The sequence below is a fragment of the Phyllostomus discolor genome, chromosome 4 (genome assembly GCF_004126475.2).
Source record: "Phyllostomus discolor isolate MPI-MPIP mPhyDis1 chromosome 4, mPhyDis1.pri.v3, whole genome shotgun sequence".
In the NCBI taxonomy this organism is placed as follows: Eukaryota; Metazoa; Chordata; class Mammalia; order Chiroptera; family Phyllostomidae; genus Phyllostomus; species Phyllostomus discolor.
Window position 1 is genome coordinate 208,572,806 of NC_040906.2, and position 24,583 is coordinate 208,597,388.

General features: G+C 63.9%; 1 protein-coding gene across 1 annotated transcript in view; it reads right to left on the reverse strand.

The window, feature by feature from the left end:
• The window catches only part of RPS6KA2 (ribosomal protein S6 kinase A2), a 144,777-nt gene extending 127,820 nt beyond the window's left edge, over positions 1-16,957 (reverse strand). Inside the window, exons 1-2 of the mRNA XM_028503998.2 lie at positions 16,604-16,957; positions 13,092-13,151 (exon numbers count right to left, since the gene is read on the reverse strand). Of these exons, the coding sequence (XP_028359799.1) occupies positions 13,092-13,151; positions 16,604-16,666 (123 nt within the window). The 5' untranslated portion in view covers positions 16,667-16,957. The remainder of the gene's footprint in view (positions 1-13,091; positions 13,152-16,603) is intronic.
• Positions 16,958-24,583: the final 7,626 nt, after the last annotated feature.

Consider the following 24,583-nt stretch of genomic DNA (forward strand, 5'->3'; position numbering starts at 1 on the left):
GGCCACCCCTGCACCTTCCTTTTAGCCTTTCTGCGAACCGAAACTGCCCCGAAACCGGTCTACGAAGATTACGGTAGACGCTGAACGTCACCGGCCCCCACAGCACTCCAGCCACGTCTCATCTCTCCTGCAGTGACACTGGGTCTGAGCGGGGGGAGGGGCGTGGCTTTGTGCTCCAGGGACGTTGGCCAGTGCCCCCTGGGTTGTCGTGACTGAGGGGGGCGCTGAGCAGGCGGGGTCCCCAGTGCTCAGGGCACCTGTACAGGGTCGTGCCGCCCACACCACCCCTGGCACGGGGCTCAGGTCCCACTGGGGAACCCCTCACTGCACGCCCTGCAGGTGTGTCCTCGTCTGGCCGCTGAGGATGTGGGGTTGCCTGCTCTGTGCCCCGTGAGTGTGGGCCACAGCGTGTCTGCCTGCCGGGGACTCCGCAGAAGGGCAGCAGGGACGGCACACCCCCACCCCGTGACCCGGACGAGGGTGGGAGCCGAGCGTCGGGCGCACGGCCAGTCCTGAGACTCGGCCGCCAGAGGCCGCATGGGGCAGAAACCCTTCTCTCACAAAGATTCAATGAATGTAAGTAAGGCCCTGGATCCAGCTCACAAGGCACAGGACACGCAGGGTCCGGAGAGCGTGCTCAGTGACCCAACAGGGGGCGGGAAGTTCAGAGCGCGGGAAACGCGGCAGGGCGAACGGACCAGCATCTTACACAAAGAAACAGGGAACGCAGGCAGGGAAGTCTCAGACATGCCCCCCGGAGCAAGGGGCGTACAGGAAAGAGTAAACAAGTGGGACCTCATCAAATTAGAAAGCTTCTGCACGGCCAAAGAAAACACCAGCAAAAGGGGAAGGGGACCGACCATATGGGAAAATGTATTTGCCAATGATATGTTAGACAAGGGGTTGATCTCCAAAATACATGAAGAACTCACACAACTCCACTCCAGGAAGACAAACAATCCAATTAAAAAATGGGCAAAGGACCCGAACAGACACTTCTCCCAGGAGGACACACAGAGGGCCCAGAGACACATGAAAAGATGCTCAGCATTGCTAGCCACCAGAGAGACGCAAATTAGAACCACAATGTGATACCACCTCATACTGGTGAGAGTGGCCATCATTAACAAATCAACAAACAAGTGTTGGAGGGGTTGTGGAGAAAAGGGGACCTAGTGCACTGATGGTGGGATTGCAGACTGGGGCAGCCACTGTGGGAAGCAGCATGGAGTTTCCTCAGAAAACTAACAATGGATCTGCCTTTTGACCCTGCGATTCCACTGCTGGGACTATATCCTAAGAACACTAAAACACCAGTCCAAAAGAACCTATGCACCCCGATGTTCTTAGCAGCACAATTTACAGTAGCCAAGTGCTGGAAGCTACCTAGGTGACCATCGGTCAATGAATGGATCAAAAAACTGTGGTGCATTTACACAATGGAATTCTATGCAGCAGAGAGAAGGAGCTCCTGCCCTTCATGGACGGAACTGGAGCTCACACCTTGGGCAGGGGCACAGTGAGGGAGATAAAGCCCAGGGAGGAGGGGCCAAGGCAGAAGGCCAGGTGCCCCCCGCTCCACACAGCCCGCCAGAGCTGAGTCCAGGGCCTGGGGATGAGGGGACAGTGGTGCCCTCTAAACAGAGGCAGCCTGGCGCTCTCGCCCTTCCAGGGCTCCGCGGGTGGAGGAGGCATGCCCTCGCCCGTGTTCGTGCGTGTGGCGAGGGGGGAGACCCTGGGCCCTGGCAATGAAGTCACCCAGCAGGTCCCTTGACGTGACAGTTGCCCTAGTGTCCTGGCTTTCCCATCCACCATCTTGGGGAGAAAATGAAGAAAACAGGGTTAAATTAACCAGAAAGAATGAATCAAAACAAATACAACAGTGAGTCAGTAAATAACACTTAGGACATAAATAGACATTCTCTCCTGGCACATTTTCTCAGTTGTGGGCGTGTTGAGTTTTAGGAGGATGTGCATGCTATTAAGTGGCTGGAGTGACTGGTGCACAGAGAAGTGTCCCCTCATTTTTCCCAGGTGACACGCAGCTGTAGCTGTCATCGAAAAATCGATGTGAAGTTTGCCAATTGCTCTGAGTGGAAAAGCAAAAGCAACTATGCCCCATCTTTGTGACGTTCAAATGTTAAATTCCAGGGTGTACAATCAAACCGAAGAGCACACATGGTCACAAAATAGATCAAAGACCTAAACCTAAAACTCACAAGTGTAAAACCCTTAGGAGAAAACAAGGGAAAGCTTCATAACATCAGATGCGTCAGTGGTTTCTGGGCTAGGACGCCAAACGAGCAGCAGCAAAAGGGAAATGAATGGGACCTTCATCAAAATGCAAGGGTTCGGCGTCTCAGACAAAGGGTGCGGCCAGCACTCGGAAGGAAGTATGTGCAAATCGCACACGAAACAAGAGGTGAATATCCCAAATGGAGAGAGAATTCTTACCACTCAGACACAACCAAAGTGACCCAGTTAAAACGACTTTGCGTGGATCGGTCCACAGAGTCAACCATGCGTCGACTGTGCTTGCGGAGGGAGGAGACCCGGGGGAGCCGGCCGAGTGCTGCAGGGCCAGTGGGACGCTGGGGGAGGGGCGCTGGCCGGCCTCAGGGCTCCCCGGGAAGCCGCAGCCGTCGGGGCGGCGTGCTGCGGGGAGCGGACAGACCGCTGGGGAGGAGCGGAGTCCAGGGCGGACACCCCCCCCAACACACACACACACAGACGATCGGTGTTGACAAGGGGCATGTCGATACACCGGAGCCAGGGCGGTCTCTTCGACACACGGAGCTGGGACAGCCGGGCATCTCAGAGGAGAACAGGGAGGAAGCCTCGGTAACCTCGACACGGCAACTGTTTGAACACGACACCGGGGACACCATCCAGAGAGAAATGATGAACAGGCTAGACCTCGTTAAAAATGAGTTTGCTGGCTTCTGCGAGAGACACCGTCGAGAGAGCTGGAAGACAACCCCCAGACTGGGCGGTGATGTTTGCAAAAGACACACACCTGCTAAGGCCCTGCTGCCCAAAATACACGAAGACCGAAACTCGAGAATAAAAAAATGAAGCTCAGTTCAAAGCGGGCAAAGGGCCTGCACGGAGACACCACCAAGGAAGATGCGCAGGCGGCGCGTGAGTGCCCGAGAGAGGACCGGCCCCGCGCGTCACGGGGAAACACGGACAGAAGCAGCAGGGAGGTGCCCGCACGCACCGGTCAGAGTGGCCCAGATCCAGACCCTCCAGCACCCGGTGCTGACGGGACGCAGAGCGTCAGGGGCTGTCCCTCCGCGCTGCGGGGTAACGCAGCAGCTGCAGCCCGTGGAAGACAGCCGGGCAGTTCCTGCAAAACCACACACACTCTCGCCGTGCGGCCCGGCAACTGTGCTCCGGGCGTTGGCCTAAAGGAGGGGCAGACCGATGGCCACAGCAGCTTCGTTCACCATCGCCGAGACTCAGAGGGCGCTGCGGGGGTCCTCAGCGGGGTGAGGGGTGATGAGCACACTGGGGTCCGTCCAGACGGGGGAGGGGCGGGGATTAAGGAGCAACTGAAAGAAACGGGCCACCGAGTCACGAAGACACTCGGAGGAGCCTGACGCGCATGTGACTAAGTGGGGAGGCCAGTCCGTGGCGGCTGCGTGCTGCAGGGCGCCAGCTCTGTGACGCTCCGGACCGGGCGGAACTAGGACACAGTGAGGATGAGGGGTGCCGGGGGTTGGTGGGGAGGGAGGGCAAGGGAGGGACGGTCAGCGTGAAGAGGACTGTGGGGCTGTGGCAGGGCTCCGTCTGGCTCTACAGCGGTGGGCCAGGTCCCCACCCATTTGTGCGAACGGCCCCAAGAGGGAGCCCTCGTGCGGACTGTGGCCTGGGAGACCAGGATGCGACAGTGAGGGTCCATCGCGTGTGGCCAGTGCCCACCCCCCACCGGGCACGCCTGATGGGGGGGCTGGACGTGTGCGGGGCCGGGGCGTCTGGGGACCGTCTGCACGCTCGGCTCCGTTTGGCTGTGACCCCAAAACTGCTCTGGAAAACGAGGTCTGCCCAGAGGGGGCACATCTGCTGGGCTGGCAGCGGGCGTCGCGCTGGCCTCGCCGTCCGTGCAGAACAGAGGGGCGTCCTCGCTCCGCGAGTCTCCTTGCGCCCGTCTCTCCCTCAGTCCCAGCCTCCCTTCCTCCCTCACCGCAGCTGCCTGGCTCTCAGGACACGCGCCCGCCCCATTCGGTCAGATGCACCCCTCAGCGTGACCGCCGGGGCCGCTTTTGCACGCGGTTTTAACTCCGGCTTCCAACGCTCACGGCCAGTGTGCCGCAGCCCGGTCGGAGCAGGCGGCTTCGGCTTCCCCACGGGAGGGCAGTGCCGGTTGCCGGCTGCAGTGCCGGGCCTGTGCCTGTCCCCGGTGGCCCCCAGGTCCCACCCGCCCGCCCCTTCCTCCCAAACCTCCAGTGCAGGCCCCCTGACAAGGACACCCACGGGCGAGCGGCCCCTGGGCCCCGCTCCCAGACTCCGCGCTGGTGCAGGAGCCGCCCTGCAGCTGTTCTCTCCCCGCCCACCTGCACGGGCTGCCCCTCCCACCTGAGCCGCACCGCAGGGGCAACCCAGCCCCCTCCAAGGGGCCGCTGTCCTTCAAGGGCCAGGTTCGCCTGGTTGCCTGCTCTCTGCTGGGCTCAGGGCAAGGTTCCACCTGGTGGCTCAGCTGGCTTCGGCCATGACCACAGCCTCCGGGTTTTCTGCAGCCGCAGCAGAAGCAGAAGGCCGAAGGTTCTCATTGTTTGCTTGCTTGCTGGCTTTTCCCGATGATCTATCCAATATTTTCCCAGAATTTAACAGGTCTTCCACGTGAGATACGACAGTCAAGAAGCAGAACTTGTGCTAACTCCCAGCGAGCTGAAGGGCGCGTCCCCTCCGGCTCTCGGGCGCACAAGCATGACGCTGGCTCTGTGTGCGGCAGGCTCGTCACCCGGGGGTGCAGGCTGAGCACCCTGCTCTGTGAGAGCCTCGTGCGAGGGCCCTGGCTGGGCGGCTCCGCGGGCTGTTGGGTCGTCCTGGGCACCAGAGGGCTGAGGGTTCGATCCCTGGCTGGGGCATGTATGAGGGGCAGCCGATGGATGTTCCTCTCTCTCCCTGTCTTGCTCTCTGCCATCAATGCGCACGTCCCGGAGTGGGGATTCATTTTAAAAGCCTCACACGAGGAAGTCAGCAGCTAACACTGCTTGTTAAAAGTAACAGCTAGAGATCAATGCCCTGTCCCACAGAGGTACGCTTTAGCCAGAATTGATTTCTTTTTTGTTTGAGGAAGGAAAATAACATGGAGAGAAGGGTGGGTACCTTTTAACTTAAGAAGTGAAGTGCTTTTGACCTTCCTGATGCAATGGTTTAAGGAAAGGCAGAGTGAAGCGTCCAGTGTCAGAAATAACGGTATTTGCTTATGCAGAACATGGTTTTTTAAAGAGGTATATGGAAATATTTTGAGGTGAAAGGTGTGATGTATATAAAACCAAGAAAAATGTTACCAGGTTCGAAACCCTCCACTTGACCCAAGAACTAAATTTTACAGTTGCTTTTTTCAAATGGAGACGCCACCAGTGGAGAGCAGGCGGACAGCTAGTGGGGGGGGGTGGCGGTCAGGGGCGGAGGGGCTGAGCAGGAAGGAAAAGGACTCAGGGACATGGACCACCATGCAGGGTGGTGGAGGGAGGGGCGCAAAGGGACGACAGGGTCATGGAAACAGGACAGTAAAGATTTTTTAAGAAGACCCAGTATTTTCTTGTTACGGCTCCTGTGGCTGGAACACGCAGCAGTACCCCCACCTCCCGTCTGGCCTCGTGACGAGACCGGAGCCCCTGGCCCCACAGACGGGATGCACAGTGGATGCACCGCTGTGAGGGACGGAACAGCAGCACCCAGAGGTGACCACGTGCTGTGACCATGTCACCTTCCGTGGCAAAGGGGACGTTGCCCGAGTGTTTACATTGTGGACCTTGAGACGGGACCCTGGATTCCACGGATGAGTTTGATGCCGTCACAAGGGACGTTACAGGAAGGGGGGGTATCGTGGAGGCAGGGGAGGGGTCAGAGCGGTGCCATGGGGAGGGAGCCGCGGGCCAAGAACCCAGGCAGGCGCCTCTAGCATCTGGGAGAAGCCGGCACTTGAACCCTGGACAGGGGACGCAGCCGGGCTGCACCGAGACGCCCGAACCTCTACCCTCGGAGCCGTGAGGCGATGAGCCCCGAGGTCCGGGGCCGCCGGCCGGCGACAGCAGCCATCGGAAACCAGCACGGCCCCTGTGGGGGTGCCCAGCTGCTCGGTCAGCGTCCTGCCTGTCTCCTTCCTCGCTCGGCCATTCTGTGTGCAGGGCAACTCCGCGCCGGGTCCTGTGAACGCGTCACCGTGCCCCTGCGCTGCTGCCATCGCTCCCCGGCTCACGGACACCCGGGCTCCAGGGACAAGGGCCATGCACCTCCGCGTGCTCTCAGCTGCCTTTCCGGGACGGGCGCTGAAGAAGCGTGTGTGCCTGAACGCTCGGCAGCCGGGGACGAGGAAGGGGAAGACGACGAAGCCAGGGGGAGGGGGGCTTCCGCCGCATCCCAGAGCTCGGTCACCTCGCACTCGACACGATTTTCTAGAAGCAAAGCTAAGTCGACCGACTTCTCGTCTCCCAATGAACGGGGACTTCTGCGGCCCCGGCTCCCACTGTGGGAACAGAGGCCGCCCCAGCGCGTCTCGGGGGTCCTGCAGGCGGGGGCAGCAGGAGGGAGAGGGGACGGGAAGGGCCGGAGGAGACGCCCTGAGGCAGACCACCCCCACCGGAGCTTCCGCAAACACCCGCCTGCTCACCTCGGCTCCCCAGACTGCAAGGGATACACACACGCTGTTGGAAGTGGCAACGATTAAAGAAGAACTAGCATCCGCCTCCTGATAGGTACTGAGTTGAACCACTGCATAAAATCAGCGTTACCACACACACAGCAAAGTACCTGTGGCCCAGCAACACACATAGACACAAAACGTATGGAGCGTGTGTGTGTGTGTGTGTGTGTGTGTGTGTAGAGAGAGAGAGAGAGATCCTCATCCACCAGCTTACAGAGGAGGGACCTGGCATCGGGCCAGTGTCCCGCCCCAGCCCACTGCTTCGCTTCCAGACAGTCCTCTCCAGCACGGAGGAAGGGCCACGCCCTTGTTCCGAGGGCTCCTGGCCGCTGGGACTCCGGTGAGATCTGAGTGTCGCCCTGGGAGGGCAGCGGCTAAGACCTCTGGGGCTTCAGGGTCCGGCCTCCAGGACGGGGCTCTGCATGGGCGCCCGCAGCCCCGGGGGCAGGACGGCCCCTCCTCCCCCTCCCCCCAGGCTGACATGGCCGAGTAGCCTGGGGACCCTCTGGGGCTCAGGCTAGAGGACCGGTCCAGCAAGCAGTGACCTGGGAGCCCATTTCCAAACACGCCGTGAACAGCCGACAGGCATGCGTCCCGTCAGCGGCACCGGAGACACGGCACAGCATGGTCCGACGCCCGCAGTGACCGCTCGGCTCGTGATCAATACACCCCCAGCTGCTGTCTGAGCCTTGGCCTTGCTCACCACGGGGTTGGAAGAGCAAGCTGCAAGTCCCGCCCACCCCAGTCCCACCCCGCCGTGTCTGGGACCCCACACCTCTCCTCAGGACCCCTCACAGCCTCCTTCCCCATCTCCCGACCTCACTCTGTCCCCAAACGCCATCCTCTGAACACCCCACCAGCGTGGCGGCACTCAAAGACACCAGTGGGCTCCCACCCCCTTCCTATCTATGCTGCCTGGAAAACCCAGAGTGAACCCCGAAGGCCCGGCTGGCCCCCACTTCCCTACCCAGGCCCCGTGTGCACTGCAAGTGATTCCCGAGGGCTCTGCGGCTCCCGAGCCGGGTCGTGCCCTGCAGCCACACTGGTCCCTGCGTGCTGGCCCGGCTTCCCCCAGACGTGGCTGGTCAGCCCCTTCCCGTCGGTCATGTCCCCCTATACCAGCCAGCAAGGAGAGGAGGCCTCTCCCTGACCACCACTCCACTCGGGGGACCCTGCCCACGTCACCCTGGGTTCCCCACTTCCCCCTCCGCAGCGCTCCCCAGTGTGCCACGGCCCTCATCGGGCGGGGAGCGGCGTCTGCAGGAACACGAAACACGAGCACGGGGGTCCCTGCGGCCGGGACTCTGTCTGTCTCAGCTGTCCTCGTCCCCGAGCCACCAGAGCCCGACGCCGGGCCTGACGTTTGCAGGAAGAATGGAGGCAGAGAAGGGAGGCCGAGGGAGGAAGGCGGAGGGAAGGGACCCTGGTGTTGCCACAAGCCCGCGGCGACCCGCCAGCCCCCCTGGGGACGCACACGGGACCCCGTCATTCCTCCAAGGACATGCCATCTCGCCTTTGTCCTGTGACTTTGGAAACAGGCGCTTGCGTGTCTGAGTTCTCGGACCGCGATCTCTGGAGTGACAGGGCGTGTCTCGTCTCACGTGTGTTTCTGTAATGCGTGGACGACGCTCGGTAGATGTTTCTGAAGGTTTTCTTCAAAGAGCCAGGGCCTCCCCTCGGCCCCTCTGCACCTGTGTCCTGTGCCCTTTGCTCTGCGGACGGCGGGTGAGGGCGGGGAGTGAGGGCCCCAGCGGCCCTCGGCCCCCAGGACCGGTCCCCCTCGGAGAAGCGGGGACGTGGAGGGAGCCGCAGCCCGCAGCCCACGCCCACGTGCGGAGGGCCAGGAGGGAGCCGTGGCCCACGCGAGCCGGCGCTCACCCAGCACGCACTTGGCACAGCGGGTGTTTGCTACAACATCTCGGAAAAAAATGTGTTTTGATGATTCCCTCGAGATTTCCATGACTCACACAAATTGCAAAGCCTGTGTCCCCACACCCAGCTCCCAGCTGCATCTGGGGTGCCAAAAGATGATTTTGCTTCACGTTTATCGCTTCAAAATATCTGAGGGCAACACAGCAAGCTCCACGGTTTTCTCCCCCTGGGCCCCTGCACCTTCCCACACCCGGTGGCATCACGACACAGGAAAATCCACTTACAAGGCATGGGCAGAACCTCTCTCCCACAATTATTCAAATTACCCACTTGAGGTTAATAAAAATCTCCGATTGTACAAAAGGAACTTTTATAATTCATGTGAGGCGATAATATATTCCGCCCACAACCGGGAGAGGAAAAAGAAAAAGCCGGGGGAAGATAATTTTCAAAAGCATCTCCAGCGAAAGCCCCTCTGGAATTTTTTGTGCCCGAAAGAAAAAAACAGCTTTGCATTCTCCCTCGTGCAGAGAAAGAAGAGCCAGTCTGGGGAAGGGGCAGGGACCCCAAGGGGCGGCGGCACAAGGGGGCCACTGAGCTCCACCCCGCCCCTGGAAATGCAGGTTGGGGCCACAGCCACGCTGCTTCTGGGGTCCCCGGTGTGGGCACGCAGGAGGGGCCGGGCTCGCAGGTACCCCAGGGCGGGCCAGGCTGGCCGTCCGGGGCACGGCGGTCCTTGTCTCGTTGCTGTGCCCCCAGGCGAGAGTGCCCGCCAGGGCACCGGCCCCCGGCCCCGACCCCATCAGCCGGGTCCACCTCCCAGCGCCAGGCCCATGCGGGAGGGTCGGCGCGTTAGGGACAGATGCCAGAATTCGGGAGGCCCCAGAATTTCAGGGGGCCAGGAAACACCCCAGGACTCACAGGAAGGGACGGGATACCACGCGAATGGTGTGACCCACGTCTCTGGTCTCTGGGTTTGACCAGACGAAACAGCGGTCACCATCAATAAACAGGCGCCTGACGTCTGGGACATGAGAAACCCACCTGCACGTCACCTGTGAGCCTGAACCCCAGAGACTGAAGGTCCCACACAGGACAGGGACAGGTGACAGAGGTGACAGTGCCTGCGTGAGGGGGACCCGGAGGTGGAGCGTCCCTGCTGCAGACACTGAGGAGCCACCGCACCCTCGTCCTGGGGCACCTCTCCTCCCCGTCCCTGAGTCCCCAAAACCACACAGTCCCCCCACAGGTGGACAAGCTGATGAACCCCCTCTTGGGGTGCGGAGGCCTCCCGGGCTCGCTGGTCAACCCCCGCAGTCCACACTGGACTTGGACTCTGGCAGGAGCCCCGGCCCCCTGCACCGGTGTCACTCCGCTGCCCACAACCTGCGGGGACGAGGCGGGACCCCAGCAGCTCGCAGAGCAGGCGCCTCGGGACGCTCAGGGGTGGACGCCGCCCCCAGACCCCGCCCTTGGCCGTGGTCAGCTCCCACCCCGGCCCCTGGCCACCGCCCCAAGGACACCGCTGAGAAGGTGCTACCAGTGGGCACTGCCGGGTGCTTCCCCGGCTTCCGGAGCATAGAGGGTGCCCACGCGTCCTGTGACAGCGCGACCCCCGCCCCGGGCACCTGTGACGCGGCCCCGATGACGGCCGGCAGCAGTGGGACGGGGTGCCCAGACACCCCGGCGCCGCCCCCCGCCGCCGCCCGTCCACTTTCCCCCTCCTTCCGGGCCTTTCGCAGCCGACACGGGGCCCGGGCTGAGACGCACGTGGAGTCGGACCGCACGGCACGCTCTCACGTGGGCTCCCCCGAACGTGGTCTGACCTTAAACACGGAGGAGGACACGGAGGACACGCGGGCGAGGGGGAGCCCGCCCTCAGAGACGCCGCGTCTGCGCTGCAACGGTCTCTGGCTGGGGCGCCCCTGCAGCGCCCCGCCTTCCTGCACGACCCGCCCCCTCACCCCTCACCCCTCACCCCTCACCCCTCACCCCTCGGCGTGGCCGTGAGGTCGGCCTGCAGCTATCGATCAGGGTGTCGACCGAGCGAGCGAGCGGAGGAACGAACAGACGGCCGTCGGTGTGACCCACGTTTCCTCCTGAGGAAGGTGTTTCGTCATCGGACGCTGCGGAAGGCATGAGGTGCCTGCGCTCCGCCGGCTCACACCCACCCTCCGCTCCCTGAGCCGTGAACCCTCCGGCCAGTGAGGGCCGAGGGGCCGGGCCGGGCCGGGGGAGCCGGGCGGGGGGGAGCCAGGTGGGGGGAGCCGGGCCGGGGGAGCCGGGCGGGGGGAACAAAACAAAGGGCAGAGGAGCCCACGCGGCACCGACCGCGTCCACCCTCGCTCATACACCCCCGGTTTCCCGGCGCTCCGCCCACAGACGCAGCGACGGAGCGTCCTGCCGGACCCCCCAGGAACTGGCACGGAACTCTCTCCCTTCCTTTACCTGGAGCCGAGGGGACCCGCACTGCCTGTCACCCAGACACGGTGACACCGGGAACCACGAATGACTCCCTCTGGCCCCTTCCCATGGTCGAAAACACCTTGGAAGGGGTGGGTGGAGTTTGCCGCACTCCTGCAGCCAGCGAGCGCCCACCTTCCCACCAGACGTGTTAAGCGTGAGGCCTGGCCGGCGTGGCTTGCTTGGTGGGAGTGTCACCTCGTGGACCAATGGGTCACAGGTTCGATTCCCGGTCAGGGCACGTGCCTGGGTTGCGGGATGGGTCCCCAGGTGCGGGGCACGCAAGAGGCAACCAATCAGTGTTTTCTCTTGGGCACTGGTGTTTCCTTCCCTCTCGTTCTCTCTCCTCCCCCCTCTCTGAGAACCAGTGAGCGTGTCCTTGGGCGAGAATTTTTAGTGTTAAGGCTAAGACGACTCCAGAGCAGGCGGTCTGAGGAAGGGAAGGCTGTCGTGGGTGAGGGACGCTGGGGGGTGCAGACCCCGGTGGGCACGCCATCACACAGCCGTGCTGCCCACCCGACCGGCGGGCCCCCGACCTGGACGGTCCACACGCCCGTCTTGGCCGGGAGCCGCACGGCCTGCCCCCTGAGGCTGATTGCTAAGTGACCCCTTGCATCTGCCCGCGAGAGACACGCCAGCGGTTTCCTGGGAACCGAAGTCCCCACGAATGCCGAGCAGAGTGGCACTAAACCTGAGGGGCTGGGCTCGGCTGCTCCGTGACCCCGGGCCTCCTCAGTCACTCACCCTGCTCCTGGGCAGGGACAGAGGTGAAGACGTGGTTTTTCAGGAAAGTCTCGGGCCCAGATGCCTCGTCACCCTTTCGCCTCCGTGGACCCGGCCAGGGCAGGGCTCCCCTCTGCCCCCAGAGGTGCCCAAGGCTGGGGCCGGGGCCAAGCGACGTTTCACTCAAGAACGCAGGAAGGCCACTGGGAGCTCGGAACTGAGCCAGCCCCCGCCCCCACCCCGCCACGTGCCCGGGGCCGCTGGCCAGGGACGAGGCGGCCTGGTGCCGTTCTGCGCTATTAAGCCGACACCCGATGCCACGTGATCTCGAGGTCCGGTGGCCCGGAGCTGCCAACGGGCACTGCTGCGCCCGGGCTTCGTCCGTCAGAGGCGAAGGGCCAGTCCGGCCTCCGAAGAGCCCGTCCTGCAAGCCGGCTCCGCGCACCGACCCCCGCCTCCCAGCCCACGCCGCCTGCCGGCTGCGGGCACAAGTCACCGGGCTCGCAAGTCCCACAGCATGTGGCTCCGAGGGGTGCCCGGCCGTGCGACCTGAGTTGCTGTCTTCACACCACCCGGCCCCTCGCCGAAGCCCTAGCTGCCTTCCAGAGAGTTTCATGCAAGTGGCAGGAGCTTGGCCTCGGAGGGGGCGCCCTTCGCTGGCGCCTCCCCGGCGGGATCAGCCCTCTTACGCCAGCGGCGCTCCTGCAGAGAGCGCTGTGAGCACGCCCGCCCCGTGACACGGCCCCGTCCCCTCCCTCCGTGGCGTCCCGGCTGCCCCCTCTCCGTTCCCTGCCTGTCCGCCCCGGATGTCACCATCCCCACGACACCCAGCTCCTCCTTCTGCCCACGGTCCCCACCCGGCCTCCAGGCGGCCTGACAGGGTGCGTCCCTGAGGGAGGCCCCCCCTTCTCCAGACGAGCTAAGGGGCTCCTTCCCTGAGTCCCAGGAGGTGGGTGGCTCACCCACCTGTGCCCTGCGTTTTCCGCACGCCTGTCTCTACTGAGAGCGACAGACACGCCACTTCCTCCTTAAAACGCCCGTGTGTGCCAGAATGGCCGACTACTCAGGGGCAGACGGCGATCAACCTCAAACACCCCCCGCCCCCGCCCCCCGCCCCCGCCCCAGACAAGCAGGTGTGATCAAACAAACGTGCAGTTACCTCGTGCGCCGTCTCCTCCGCGGGGGGCGCCGAGTCCAGGGGCTGGTCTTCCTCGGTGGTCTGCGGACGGAGAGGAACATTAGGTGAAGCGAGCAGGTCAGCGTCCTCACCGACAGCGCCGCACAGGGCATCGATGCGACGGGCCACCCAGACGCCCCACGTGGGCTCAGCAGAGCGTGGGGACGGCCTCGAGGTCCCCTCCCTCCCATCCCAAGTCACTGGCACCCACACGGAGCTTCCTGCCGGGGTCACGTCCTTCGTAGGACAGGCGGCAACTGAGGCAGCGAGGTTTTGTGGCCACAGTTATAAGCGGCTAAGTCACCCGAGCATGTGCCGCTTACACCACAGCTGACGGGAGCAGCCAGGGGACGTGGGTGGGGTGGGGTTGCCGTGGGCCAGAGGATGGAGACAGACAGGTCACGGCGGAGGTCCACGGGGCCCCGGCAAGCAGGAGGAGCGGCACGACCCCCCCACTGAGCCCCTGGAAGGAGTGAGTCTCGGAGCGCCAGGTCCCGGCTCACAGAGCAGGGCCGCCCAGGTGTCTGCAAGCTGATGTCTCGCCCGGCAGCTGTGTCCCGGCCGGGCTCTCCGTGACCTCTGACCTTGGGCAGATGGCTGGCCCTGGGCCTCCGTGTTCCCACACACAGGGAGTGAGGAGGGACGGCACCTGTGGCCTGGGGACATGGAGGGGACTCGAGGACGTAACCCCTGCACAGCAGCACTCCGCTGGGTGCCTCTGCAGGGCACACGGCTGCTGCCACTGTGTCTTGCTTCTCCTCCGAGCCCAGGGGTCAGGAGCTGTCTGCCACGGTGTCGGCTGCAGAAGGAGACTTCCGGGACCTCGTCTGGTCCACGGCACTTGAAAACGGGGCTCTTCCTGGCCCTGATGCCCGATGGCGTCCCGGGAAGACAAGCCAGGCCCCGTCCTCCCAGGGAACGCCGGTCACACGGGACATCGGACCCTGCGGGCTGGCTCTGCACGCACCTCTCTTGGCCCTTCCCCCGGGCCTGCCCGGCCTCGGGGACCCCGCTCGGGAGATGCGGGTTCAACTCCGAGGAGCAGACTCACCCGGCTGCCTTGCCGGGCCGGGGTTCTCGGGGACTCTGCCGCGGAGGCCCCAGTCTTAATTAGTGTCCGTCTCTTTGTCAACCCACCTCGTCAGTGGGCCAGATGCGCCCCCCAGGGCAATTTGCAAAACCACAGGCACTTTCCCTAGACGGTCAGTGATCTCCCGCTGGTTGAGGGGCTGGTTTTCACGAAGGACAATACACGGTATTTTTTCGTGCATTGGGCCTCCCACCCGACGTAGCCCAGGTCCCCCAGAGGGCGGACGAGGGAGCCAGGCCACGGGGAGCAGCTCAGAGAGACCGCACGGGGAGCCGGAGTCCACGGGCGGAGGGCGGCGGCGGCCAGTCCCGGAGCGGCAGGGCACCCCCCCCACGCTGCGTGTGCGGGGTGGCACCCGCGTGAGCACCGGCCCCCGCAGGCCTCCTCGGGAGAACAGCGTCCTCCGGGCGGGGGGGGGTTCGTGGCGTTTCATTTGGTCTCCGAGGGCCGAGGGCACTGTCCCGGCTCTGCCCCATTCCGTGACACGTGAGATGTTTCACAGCCGAACAACAGAGAAGGGAGGGAAGGTGAAGTCGGCCTCTGAGCTCCGGAACCGACGGGGGGCCACGTCTGTCCGGATTTGGAAGGGTCCTCAGGCCCGGACGGGGCGCAGAATCTCTAGTCCAGGCTGAGGCTTCGGCGGGGGGAAGCTCACTGCACAGGGCCCTGCTCTCCGGCCGGCCGCTGCGGGCAGCCTGGAGGCCGCCCAGGGTGTCCAGTGTCCTCGTGTGCGGCTGCACGTCCCTCGGCCTCGGACCGGTCACCACGGCCCTCGGGACGGGGCAGCGGCGGCGCGGTCACCGGCAGCTCTGCTCTGACTCCCCCTCGGGTGGCGCTGCCCTCGGGGCCGGGGCGTGCTCTGAAAGCAAGTGCACTCACGCGGGTCCACAGTCGGTCCCTCTGAAGACCGTGTAAGACACAGGCTGCGCCCCCGTCCCCCCCCTGGAGCTCGGTCAGGGCCGGAGGCGTCCGGCCGAGTCCCAGGATGAAGGTCCAGGGCCTCTCTCTCCGCTCAGCCTGCCCTCGTCAGGCTCAGCCGAGGCCAGACCCCCCCTCCCCCCCGAAGACGGGCCTCCCCCCTCCGGGCCCCACCCCGGACACACACACAGGGCTGCTCGGTGGCCAGGAGGGCTCCGGCAAGCACCAGGACACCGGGAGAGGACTTCCGCCCGTCACTAATTCCATTAGAAAATAGACCCGCATTGGCAGCCCTCGTGAGGGACAGGCTGTTTCTCAGGCACTGGCTTCAAGGCCAAGGCTTGCACGGCGCCACGGAGGAGCAGGCCACAGCAAGCAGGAGCCCTGAGCCCTGGCTCCCGCCGGGACCGTCTCCCAGGCAGCCCTGCCACTGCCACTGCGGCGGCCGCTCCAGCCAAACCCAGCCCGGCACCCCCGGCGCTGACCGGCCTCTGAGCGCGCTGGCTCACCCATCCCAAACTTGCTCATCAGCAAGTTCGCCTGGCATCCCAGAACTCGGAATATAAACCAGGAGTGCATTCCCTCCTAAAACAGAACCTCTCATTCAGTTTACACCGATGTCACGTGGCTGCCGAGCATGTACTAGAGAAATAAGCAGCGTTTAAGACGGGAAGGGCCCCGTGCACGACGCTGGGTGTGGGCAGCCGGGCCCACAGCGGAGCCCGGACTTCTGACGCCTGGGTGCGCGGTGGAGACGGCCTGTTCTCGGCGCAGCCGGCGTCGCCGTGAGCACGCCGCGGTCTGTCTAACAACTCAGTAGGTGTCGGCGCTGTGGGGGGGCCGCGTCTTCCAGGAAAATGCGCGTTGGCCATCTGTAATTCAGATTACACAGACCGAGTCCCGGGGAGGAGCGCGCCCCGCCCCCGGGGAAGGCGCGCACAGCCGCACCACTGGGGCGGCTCCCGCGCCGGCGGGCGCACCCAGCCGGCCCACCCTGCTGGCTCACAGCGGGGGAGGGGCGGTGAGCACCGTCTCCCCCCCCCTCCCCCCTCCCCCTGGCCACCCCCCTCTGCGGAACCCGGGCCTGGCGGGGCTCCCTACGGAACAAGTCCCACTTGTTTGCCGTCTGCTTCCACCCTTGCCGGTAGCAAAGGGAGTTGCGTCCGTGGAAGCCACTTGTTGAGGGCACACACACCGACTGGTGCGGGGTGACCGGGAGACGCGGACGCACAGGCGTTCGGAAGCATCCGGAGCGCGGTGTTCCCGCGTGTGCGGGAGTATGTTTACACGTGTGTGGTGTTTACGTGCGTGCCTGCACGCGTGTTGTGTAACAGGGTGCGCACCTCTCTGCACAGCCCGTGCCCGAGCCTCTGCCGCACGGCTGTCAGCCTGCGACCCCGAACGCCCCACGGCGAGCGCACTTGGCGTCCGCGGCGAGTCAGGGCCCCGGGACCAGCGGGGAAGCCTGCGCTGTCTCCCCACTCACCTCTATGTCCATGGGCTCCACCTCTATCTTCTTCCATAGCTCCAGCAGCTGGGCAATCGGCATTTTTCAAAACTTTCCCTCTGGCCGCGTCCAGATGGCGAGGAAGGAAGCGGAGGCACCAGGCAGCCCCGGGCCAGCCGGCTGGATGGCGGGGCCTGGGAGCAGAGGCCAGAGCCCAAGAGCCGAGGGTCTGGGGGGAGCAGGAGCCCAGGGGTCCTCAATATGGCTGCGGGGCCCGCACGTCCTCTCCCGCCAGCCCGGGGCCGCTGCTTCCCGCTCGCTGGCTGGCTGGCTCTCGCTCTCGCTCTCGCTCCTGCTGAGGCCGCAGGAGGAGGAGGAGGCGGAATCGCTGCTGGAGTGTCTCGCTGCGACTTTGGCAGAGAGCAGCAGCCTGACTGGCAGCGTCAGACCAGGTTCCCAGCCTCCCTCCCCTCCCCCCACGACTCTACCTTAATGGGCTGTGAATGGTGGGTGAAAGTTGGGTCTGAGGATGCTGCTGCCATGGAAACCGCATAGCAACCAAGGGCTGGGGGGGGAGGGGAGGAGGGCGGGGCCCCGCCACAGGTTCTGCCCTTCTCCCCCACGTCGTGCACCCACTAGGGCGCACACACACGCACACGCACGTGCACACACTCGCACACACCTCCCTTCCTCTGCTGAAGACTCCTCTGAGCCCCACACGACCACCTCCAGCCGCAGGATCACGAAGGGACCGGGCGCGAGGCCAGGTGCTGATACTCAAGGGGGGACTCGCTGCAGGGGGGAGGGCAGCAGAAGCAGCCTCTCCCTAGCCCACCCCACCCCGCCCCGCCCCACCCCTCCCCGCTCGGGGTGTCCACACCTACTGAGAACAGTAGCCTCAGATCCAAGGAGGGGGGGACGGGGCGGGAGCCCTGGCGGGGGGTCTGCCCCCAGCTGCCCAGGCTGCCCCCCGGCTGGCCCTGGGGCCGGGCTCTGGCCTCCGTCTGCGGCGCTGTGCTGGGGAGGGAGCAGGGGGGGAGAGCAGCGTGGAGGCTCCCCAGCGACAGGGTCTGCGGAGGTCAGGACCGGGCTTGGGGGGAGGGACCTCCCCTCGCACAACAGCCCCCCCCCATACTGCGGGTTCCCACCCCTTCACAGAGGGGAGCCAGTCGGGGCTGCCGGAGCAGGAGCCGGCCACGGCCGAGCCCCCAGGTGGCAGAACCGGAAACGCATCCTGGTGGGGCTGACTCACGCGGGGACGGCAGGGGGGCCGGCCTCTCCGGTCTGTCCGTTGGGGAGGAGGGGCAGTAGGGCACAGTGTCCCGGGGTGGGGGGCTCCCATTTATCTCCCTCCTTCTCTCCCTCTCTCTCTCTCTGTCTCTCTGTCTCTCCCTCCCTCTCTCACTCACCCCCTTTCGTCTTTTTCCTCTCTCTGCTTTTGCCTCAGATGAAAAGTTGTGTGAAGACGCACTCATCTCCGGGCTCCTGAGTGCTCATCTGGCAGCATCCTCTGCTCCCTCCTCTGGGAGACGGTGCTGAGGCCCAGCACCGTCTGATGCTGCTCCCGGAGCGCGCTCATTTCTACAGCAAACGCCTCCGACCCGGAGAAAAGCGTCTAAGGAAACGGCTCACCGCTTCCTAAAATCATCAATCCCTCTGTCTTTTTCATCGTTGTAAAATCACTAAGTAACCTAGTTAATTAGCAAAAAAAAAAAAAAGAAGAAAAACAGAACCTAAATAAAAAAATTGCCCCAATCCCAGGCACTTTGTATTTCAGAGCAAAAAGCAAAGAGTCAGGCTTCACAGCCCAGGTTTCATTTCGTGTTGACTTAGGGTCTCCCTGTGGCCGGTAGACAGACAGCAGCAGCAGCAGCAGCAGCAGCGCGGGGATGGGGCAGGGCAGGGACAGAAGGTCACGGTGGGAGGACCCCCGTGCCCAGCAGCGGACAACGCTGGGCACACACGTTCTGCGGGGGGAGGGGCAACTCACCCCCCAGGGCGACCTTCCTCCCCCAGCACACCCTGGGCCTGGGGCTCAGACCCGCCCCAACCCTCCCTCCCGGGGCTTGTCACTCACGGGGCGAAGACCCCCGTGGAGGAGGAGCAAGGGGCCCGAGTGTGGCCTCCTGTGACCCTGGGCGCTGGCAGGCACGACCCCCGAGGGAGAACATCTGGGCCTCGGTGGGTTCCAGCTCGGGGCCCAGAGAAGCAGCAGCACCAGACGCAGGAGCAGCCGACCAGCTGACTAGTGACCGCCTGCCCTGGCGCAGCCCTGGCGGTGGGGACCGGACCCTGGAAAGAGACACCTGGAAAGAAAGCTGACGCATATCCCACTGAAACTGTCCCCTCTGACGGCCCCTAAAATAACCCCCACCCTGACCCTGGGGACAGAGGACGCAGCCTCTCCCCATCCCCTTCCCCCTTCCCCTTCTCTCTCTCTCTCTCTCCCCCCACCCCTCCGCTGAGCCCCAAGGCCCTTCTTCTGCTGGGACCTGCTTCCTCAGCCCCTTCTCCGGCTCCTCCTCCCCCCTCTGCGCCTTTCTAGACGAACTTTCTCTTCCAGCGTGAGTCCTGGCCCTGAGTCCCTTCTGAGCCGGCGCTGGAGCGCGGAGGCTGCCAGACTGTGAGGTCTGCCCCTGGGGCTGTGGTACCACCTACGAGTTTGTCTTTCTACACAACCAGGCAGGCCAGCAGGGCCTCGGAGATTAGTTCCACTCAAAATAAAAATAACACCAGGACTGCTCCTTTTCTCAGCGGACAGGCGCTGGCCCGCGGAGCCGGGTGCTGGGCGCCAGCGTGGTTGCCGCAGCCAGGAGACAGGGCCCGACTGGACCGGTCCCGGAGGAAGTAAAGGGGTTTCCATGCGATAACGGTATCGGAACTGTGGATGTAAAACATGGTGCTGAGGAGACGTCAAGACTTTTTCCAGAAACACGGAGCTCCTGAAGACAGTGGGGAGAGAGGAGAACTGGGCTCCTTACTGATGTTCATAGAACTTCCACGTTCTGGAATGTTCCGGAAGCGTTCTGAGATGGGCCCCCCCGGAAGGGAAAGAGGAGCCTTTCCTTTGGGGAGGGATGTGGAGGATGAGGACCCTCAAAAGAACTTCATGCCCTGGCTGGCGTAGCCCAGTGGATTGAGCTCAGGCTGCGAACCAAAGCATCACAGGTTCGATTCCCAGTCAGGGCACATGCCAGGGTTGCAGGCCATGGCCCCCAGCAACCACACATTGATGTTTCTCTCTCTCTTTTTCTCCCTCCCTTCCCTCTCTAAAAGTAAATAAATAAAATCTTTAAAAAAGAGAGAGAGAGAGAATTTCACAAGACCTCCCGAGACTGGGGAGGGGGCCGTGAGCTGGGCTGCGCAAGGTGGAACCCCGGGCTGCAGGCTGGGGCCTCGCTGGACTCGGTCATCAGACACAGGAGAGCTGTCACCAGCCCTGAGCAGTGGGGCTCTGCTGGCTGGGCATCACCCCGAGAGGAGGAAGTGCCCGGGCTCCGGCCCTGGTCCCCCGGTGGGGAGCATGCACACCGCCCCCCGTCAGGGCGCCTGCCAGAGGCAACACACCCATGCTTCCCTCCCTCTCTTCCCCCTTCCTTCCCCTCTCTCTGAAAATAAATATACAAAATCTCTTTTTGAAAAGAGCTGCAATTAAAGGCATATCTTAGGAACTGCTGAGCATACAGTTCATGATTTAGCAAGTGTCTCCTTTTAAACTGCGCAGATGGCGGACCGCTGGAGGGGCTGACCCTCACCGCCCGAGTCACAGAGGAGCCAGGCAGGCCCCTGGGGGTGCAGGGAGGTGCGGACCAGGGGGCAAGGGGCTCCGTGTCCGCGTGTCCGTCACCGGCACGCTCTGCGTGGCGCCTCGTGACACCCAAGGTTGCCATCAAACAGCCAGCAGCCCCCTTGGAGCTGTTCCCTCCCCCTCGGTTTCTGAACATGCGGCCATGGCCGGCCAGACCCCCAGGCGTGCTGGACAGGCGGGGCCAGGGCACGCAGACAGACTGCCTAGGGAACCAAAACACAGAATAAAGTGAAAGACGACTTTCAAAACCAGTACGGATCCAGAAGCACGTGAGCTGCATTTCAAGTTGCATTAAGAGCCCTGGCCGGGTGGGTCAGTGGGTTGGAGCATCGTCCAGTACACGAGAAGGTTGCGGGTTCGATTCCCAGCCAGGGCACGTGCCTGGGCCGCGGGTTCGATCCCTGCTTGGGGCGTGTGTGGGAGGCAGCCGATATGTGTTTCTCCCTCACACGGATGTTGCTCTCACTCTTTCGCTCCCTTCCTCTGTCTCCAAAACCAGCAAACACGTCCTCCTTGGGCGAGGATTTAAAAAAAATAACCATGAGATAAAATAAAGTCGCGTCAGGAGACACAAACAACCAGAGGACGCTGGTTCTGAAAGGGAAGAACGGTTACGTCTAAAAACCCCAGGGGTTTGGCTCCAAAGCCCCGGGGAAGCCGGGCCTGGCCAGGGGCGTGTGGGGCGGGATTCCGGGAGACCCTGAAGCCGTTCTCCGCAGGAGCAGCGCCTGGCGAAGCCGGTGTCCGAGAACCCGCCACGCGAGCCCCAGCTTCCAGGAAGCTTCCCGCCGGGGAGGGTCCTTCAGGAGGCAGACCGGCCGACCAGCCACGGGGGGCGGGGGGGCTGTCTCCAGGGTCCCCGGGCACAGTGTCACCACGGGCGGAGGTGCGTGACTCGGCCTCCGCCTCACTGAGCGGGGCCCCCAGTACCAGCGCCACCCTCCCGAGTGAAGAAGGGGGGCCCGGGGCCCTGGCCTGCTCACCGTCCCCCACCCCGTGAGAAGTGCAGGGGGCAGCCCCCACCCTGCGGGCTCCGACACCCCGAGGGAGAGCTCCGTCTCCCCCGGAACAGACGTGGGAGCGAAGCCCTGGGACCCGGGCCGGCTTCTGCCACGGACGCCTGGCGTCCCTGAAGTCCGTCCCCTCGGCACAGCAGACGGGGCAGCGGCGCTGACGTGTCCCCGGTGACGTGACGGTAGGACGGTGTGGGGAGGGGTCTCCCGAGCGGAGAGGGGCACCTGGTGCCCGATGACACACGAGGCTGGACGTCCGTGCTGGGGCGGACACTTTCGAGTGACCCAGGAGGCTCACCCTGGGCTGCTCCCCCGGGCGAGGAGCACGCCCCGCTGCCTTGGGGAGGGGAGCGCATCCTTCACCTCACAGCAGCCGGGCGGCCGCCCCCCCAAGCTCCACAGGACTCCCCCAAACCTCAAAACTCGATTCGCTTTAATCTAGACAAAAAGGCGTGCTACCCATTGTTATAGGGTGAATTATGCCCCCCCACAAAATGTGTGTGTGTGTGTGTGTGTGTGTGTGTGTGTGCCTATGGACATTCTAAGCCCACAACCCCCGTGGGCGAACGTATTTGAAGTAGGGTCTCCACAGCCGTCATTTCTTCAGATGAGGTCACTCTGGAGGGGGGCAGCCCCAATCCAAGGCGACCGGGGTCCTCATAGGAGGCGGGGTGTGACCCAGACAGTGTTCGTGCCATGCGGAGACTGGAGTGAGGCCGCCGCGAGCCCACGCGAAGCCCGAGCCCGAAACCGACTCTCCCAGGCGCCCTCGGGGCGGCGGCCCTGCTCACACGGGACCGCGGCCTCCAGCCTCCGGAGCCGAGACCACACATTTCTGTCGGGCGAGACACCCAGCTGGAGGGCCCTGTGACGGCCTCACCCCAGGCAGGACGAGGGGAGGTCACAGCAGCGACTAGAAAGCATGCTACTGCCCCCACGGCTCCACCGCGGTCAGGAGCCAAGGGCCCGGCGAGACCCGCGTCTCTGTCCCCTTCCGCGGGGCGCACCTGGGGCACAGGGGGTGTCGTCGGTGGAACTGGCAACGGCTGAGCTTCGGAGAGGCCGCCACAGGCGCCCAGGGGCCGCCCCCTGCGTGAGTGCTCTGCCGCGAGGCCCGGGAAGACACTGGCGGTCGCCGGGAGGCGGCCCGTTTTGCGGGACACACCCGGGGCCCCGAGCCCAACACAGCGAAGTCCGCAGGTTTTTCCTGCCCCCAAGGGGGAAAACAGGGCCGAGGGCAGAGTGGACGGCCTCCCTCGATCAGGAGAAGTGAATCACACGCCGGGAGAACACTTGAAAACAAGGAGCTCTGACCGGCTGTGCCGTGGCAGCCGCCGGGTCGTGGAGCTCCCTTCCGGGAAGAAACAGGAGTCCGTCCGGCACGGGAGGGGTCCCTGGAGTCCACAGAGGAGTCGGGCTCCTCGGGAGAAGGGACGAAGGGCAGGGGGATTCCCAGCGCGAGTGCAGATTCCCAGGCCCCTGGGGCCCGACTCCGGAACTGTTCACACGGACTTGCTCTTGACTTGATCTCCCACCTCTGATCTTTTAAAAATATTCTTTTACTTATGTTTAGAGGGAGGGGAAGCCAGGGAGAAAGAGGAGAGACATCAAGGGGTTGCTTCTTGTAGACGCCAGGACCGGGGACCGGAACCCACAACCCAGGCATGTGCCCTGACCGGGAACTGAGCCGGCGACCTTTCGGTTTGCCCAACGCTGCCCAGCCCACGGAGCCGCACCAGCGGGGCCTCTACATCTGATTTGTTTTATTTTTTTTAAGATTTTATTTATTTATTTTTAGAGAAGGAAGGGAGGGAGAAAGAGACAGAGAAACATCAATGTGCGGTTGCTGGGGGCCGTGGCCTGCAACCCAGGCATGTGCCCTGACTGGGAATTGAACCTGCGACACTTTGGTTCCCAGCCCATGCTCAATCCACTGAGCTACACCAGCCAGGGCTTATCTGATTTGTTTGAAAAGATGGACGCTTGCTGATCGTGCGGGGAGAATGCAGCAACAGCATGGACAAGCTCGCCCTGTCTGACCCACGGCCCTCCAGGAGAACATTTCTCCTGAAGTGCTTGGGTTAAGGCGGGACGGGAACAGCGGGCATGGCGGGCGTGCCTGTGCCAGGGGCGGAGGAATGAAAAGCACAGACGGGACAAGTCCACGGAAGGATGCCCCACGGGACAACACGCTAGCACACGGAGGGGTGCCGCGCCCGCAGAGCACACACACTCCCTGGCACCAGCGCTGGGTGACCTGGAAGGGGCCCCACACCCCCTTTCCTGCACAGGTGGACGGGAGGCGCGGGGGCAGGTGCGTCGGCAGCGGGGGCCACTGGCTGGGCAGCAGCAGAGCCGGGGAGGCGGGAGGAGGTTTGAGGGACAGCGGCCCAGTGATGGCCCCCAAGGTGGGGCACAGGGATGGCCGTGGGCGGTGCTGGCCCTGCAGCCTCCCCCCCTCTGGGGGCGGCCACTGTCCCTGCCTCGTGGACAGTGACACACGTTTATGAGCGTGAAGCTCAGCTTTGACAGCCTCCCGGAGGACAGGCCCTCCTGCCGCCACCGAGCACCCCGCAGCGCCGGGCACACAGTGGTGACCTGTAAATGAGGGCTGGCCATTGCTGAGGTGAACTTTTAGGGTACCAACAAAATTGTGTGTGTGTGCATGTGTGTGTGTGTGTGTGCATGCGCACACGGGAAGGTCACAGGCTTGTCCCATGGTCTCTGCCCTCTTTGACCTGGACCTTGGACTCTGGGCAGCAGCGTGCAGACACAGGAACCTCAAGGTTCTCCCTGCCGGGCAGGACCCTCGCCTGGTCCCTGGAATCTCAGTGGCCAAGCAAAGCACCTGGTTCGTGTTCGGTCTTTGGAGCCCTCGCCCGTGAAGGACCCCTGAGGCTGCGGGGGCTGGACATGGCGGAGGGGAGGCCAGCGGGACAGGACCCGGTGACCCCCCCCCCCAGGGTGGGTGCACCCACTGTCGGTCCCACCGAGCACGGTGATGCCAAGTCCCCGCCCCCGGTCTCGAGCAGGAGTCCCGAGAGACGAGCAGTGACTCGGGGTCGTGAGGGCGCCAGTGGAGGACCCCTGGGGCAGGCCACTCTCCGGGAAGCACGCGGCCCTCCAGAGTGGACGGGCGACCAGGCTGCTGCTCGGGAACCCTGCGCCCCAACCTCCAACGCTCAGGCTAGCCCAGGA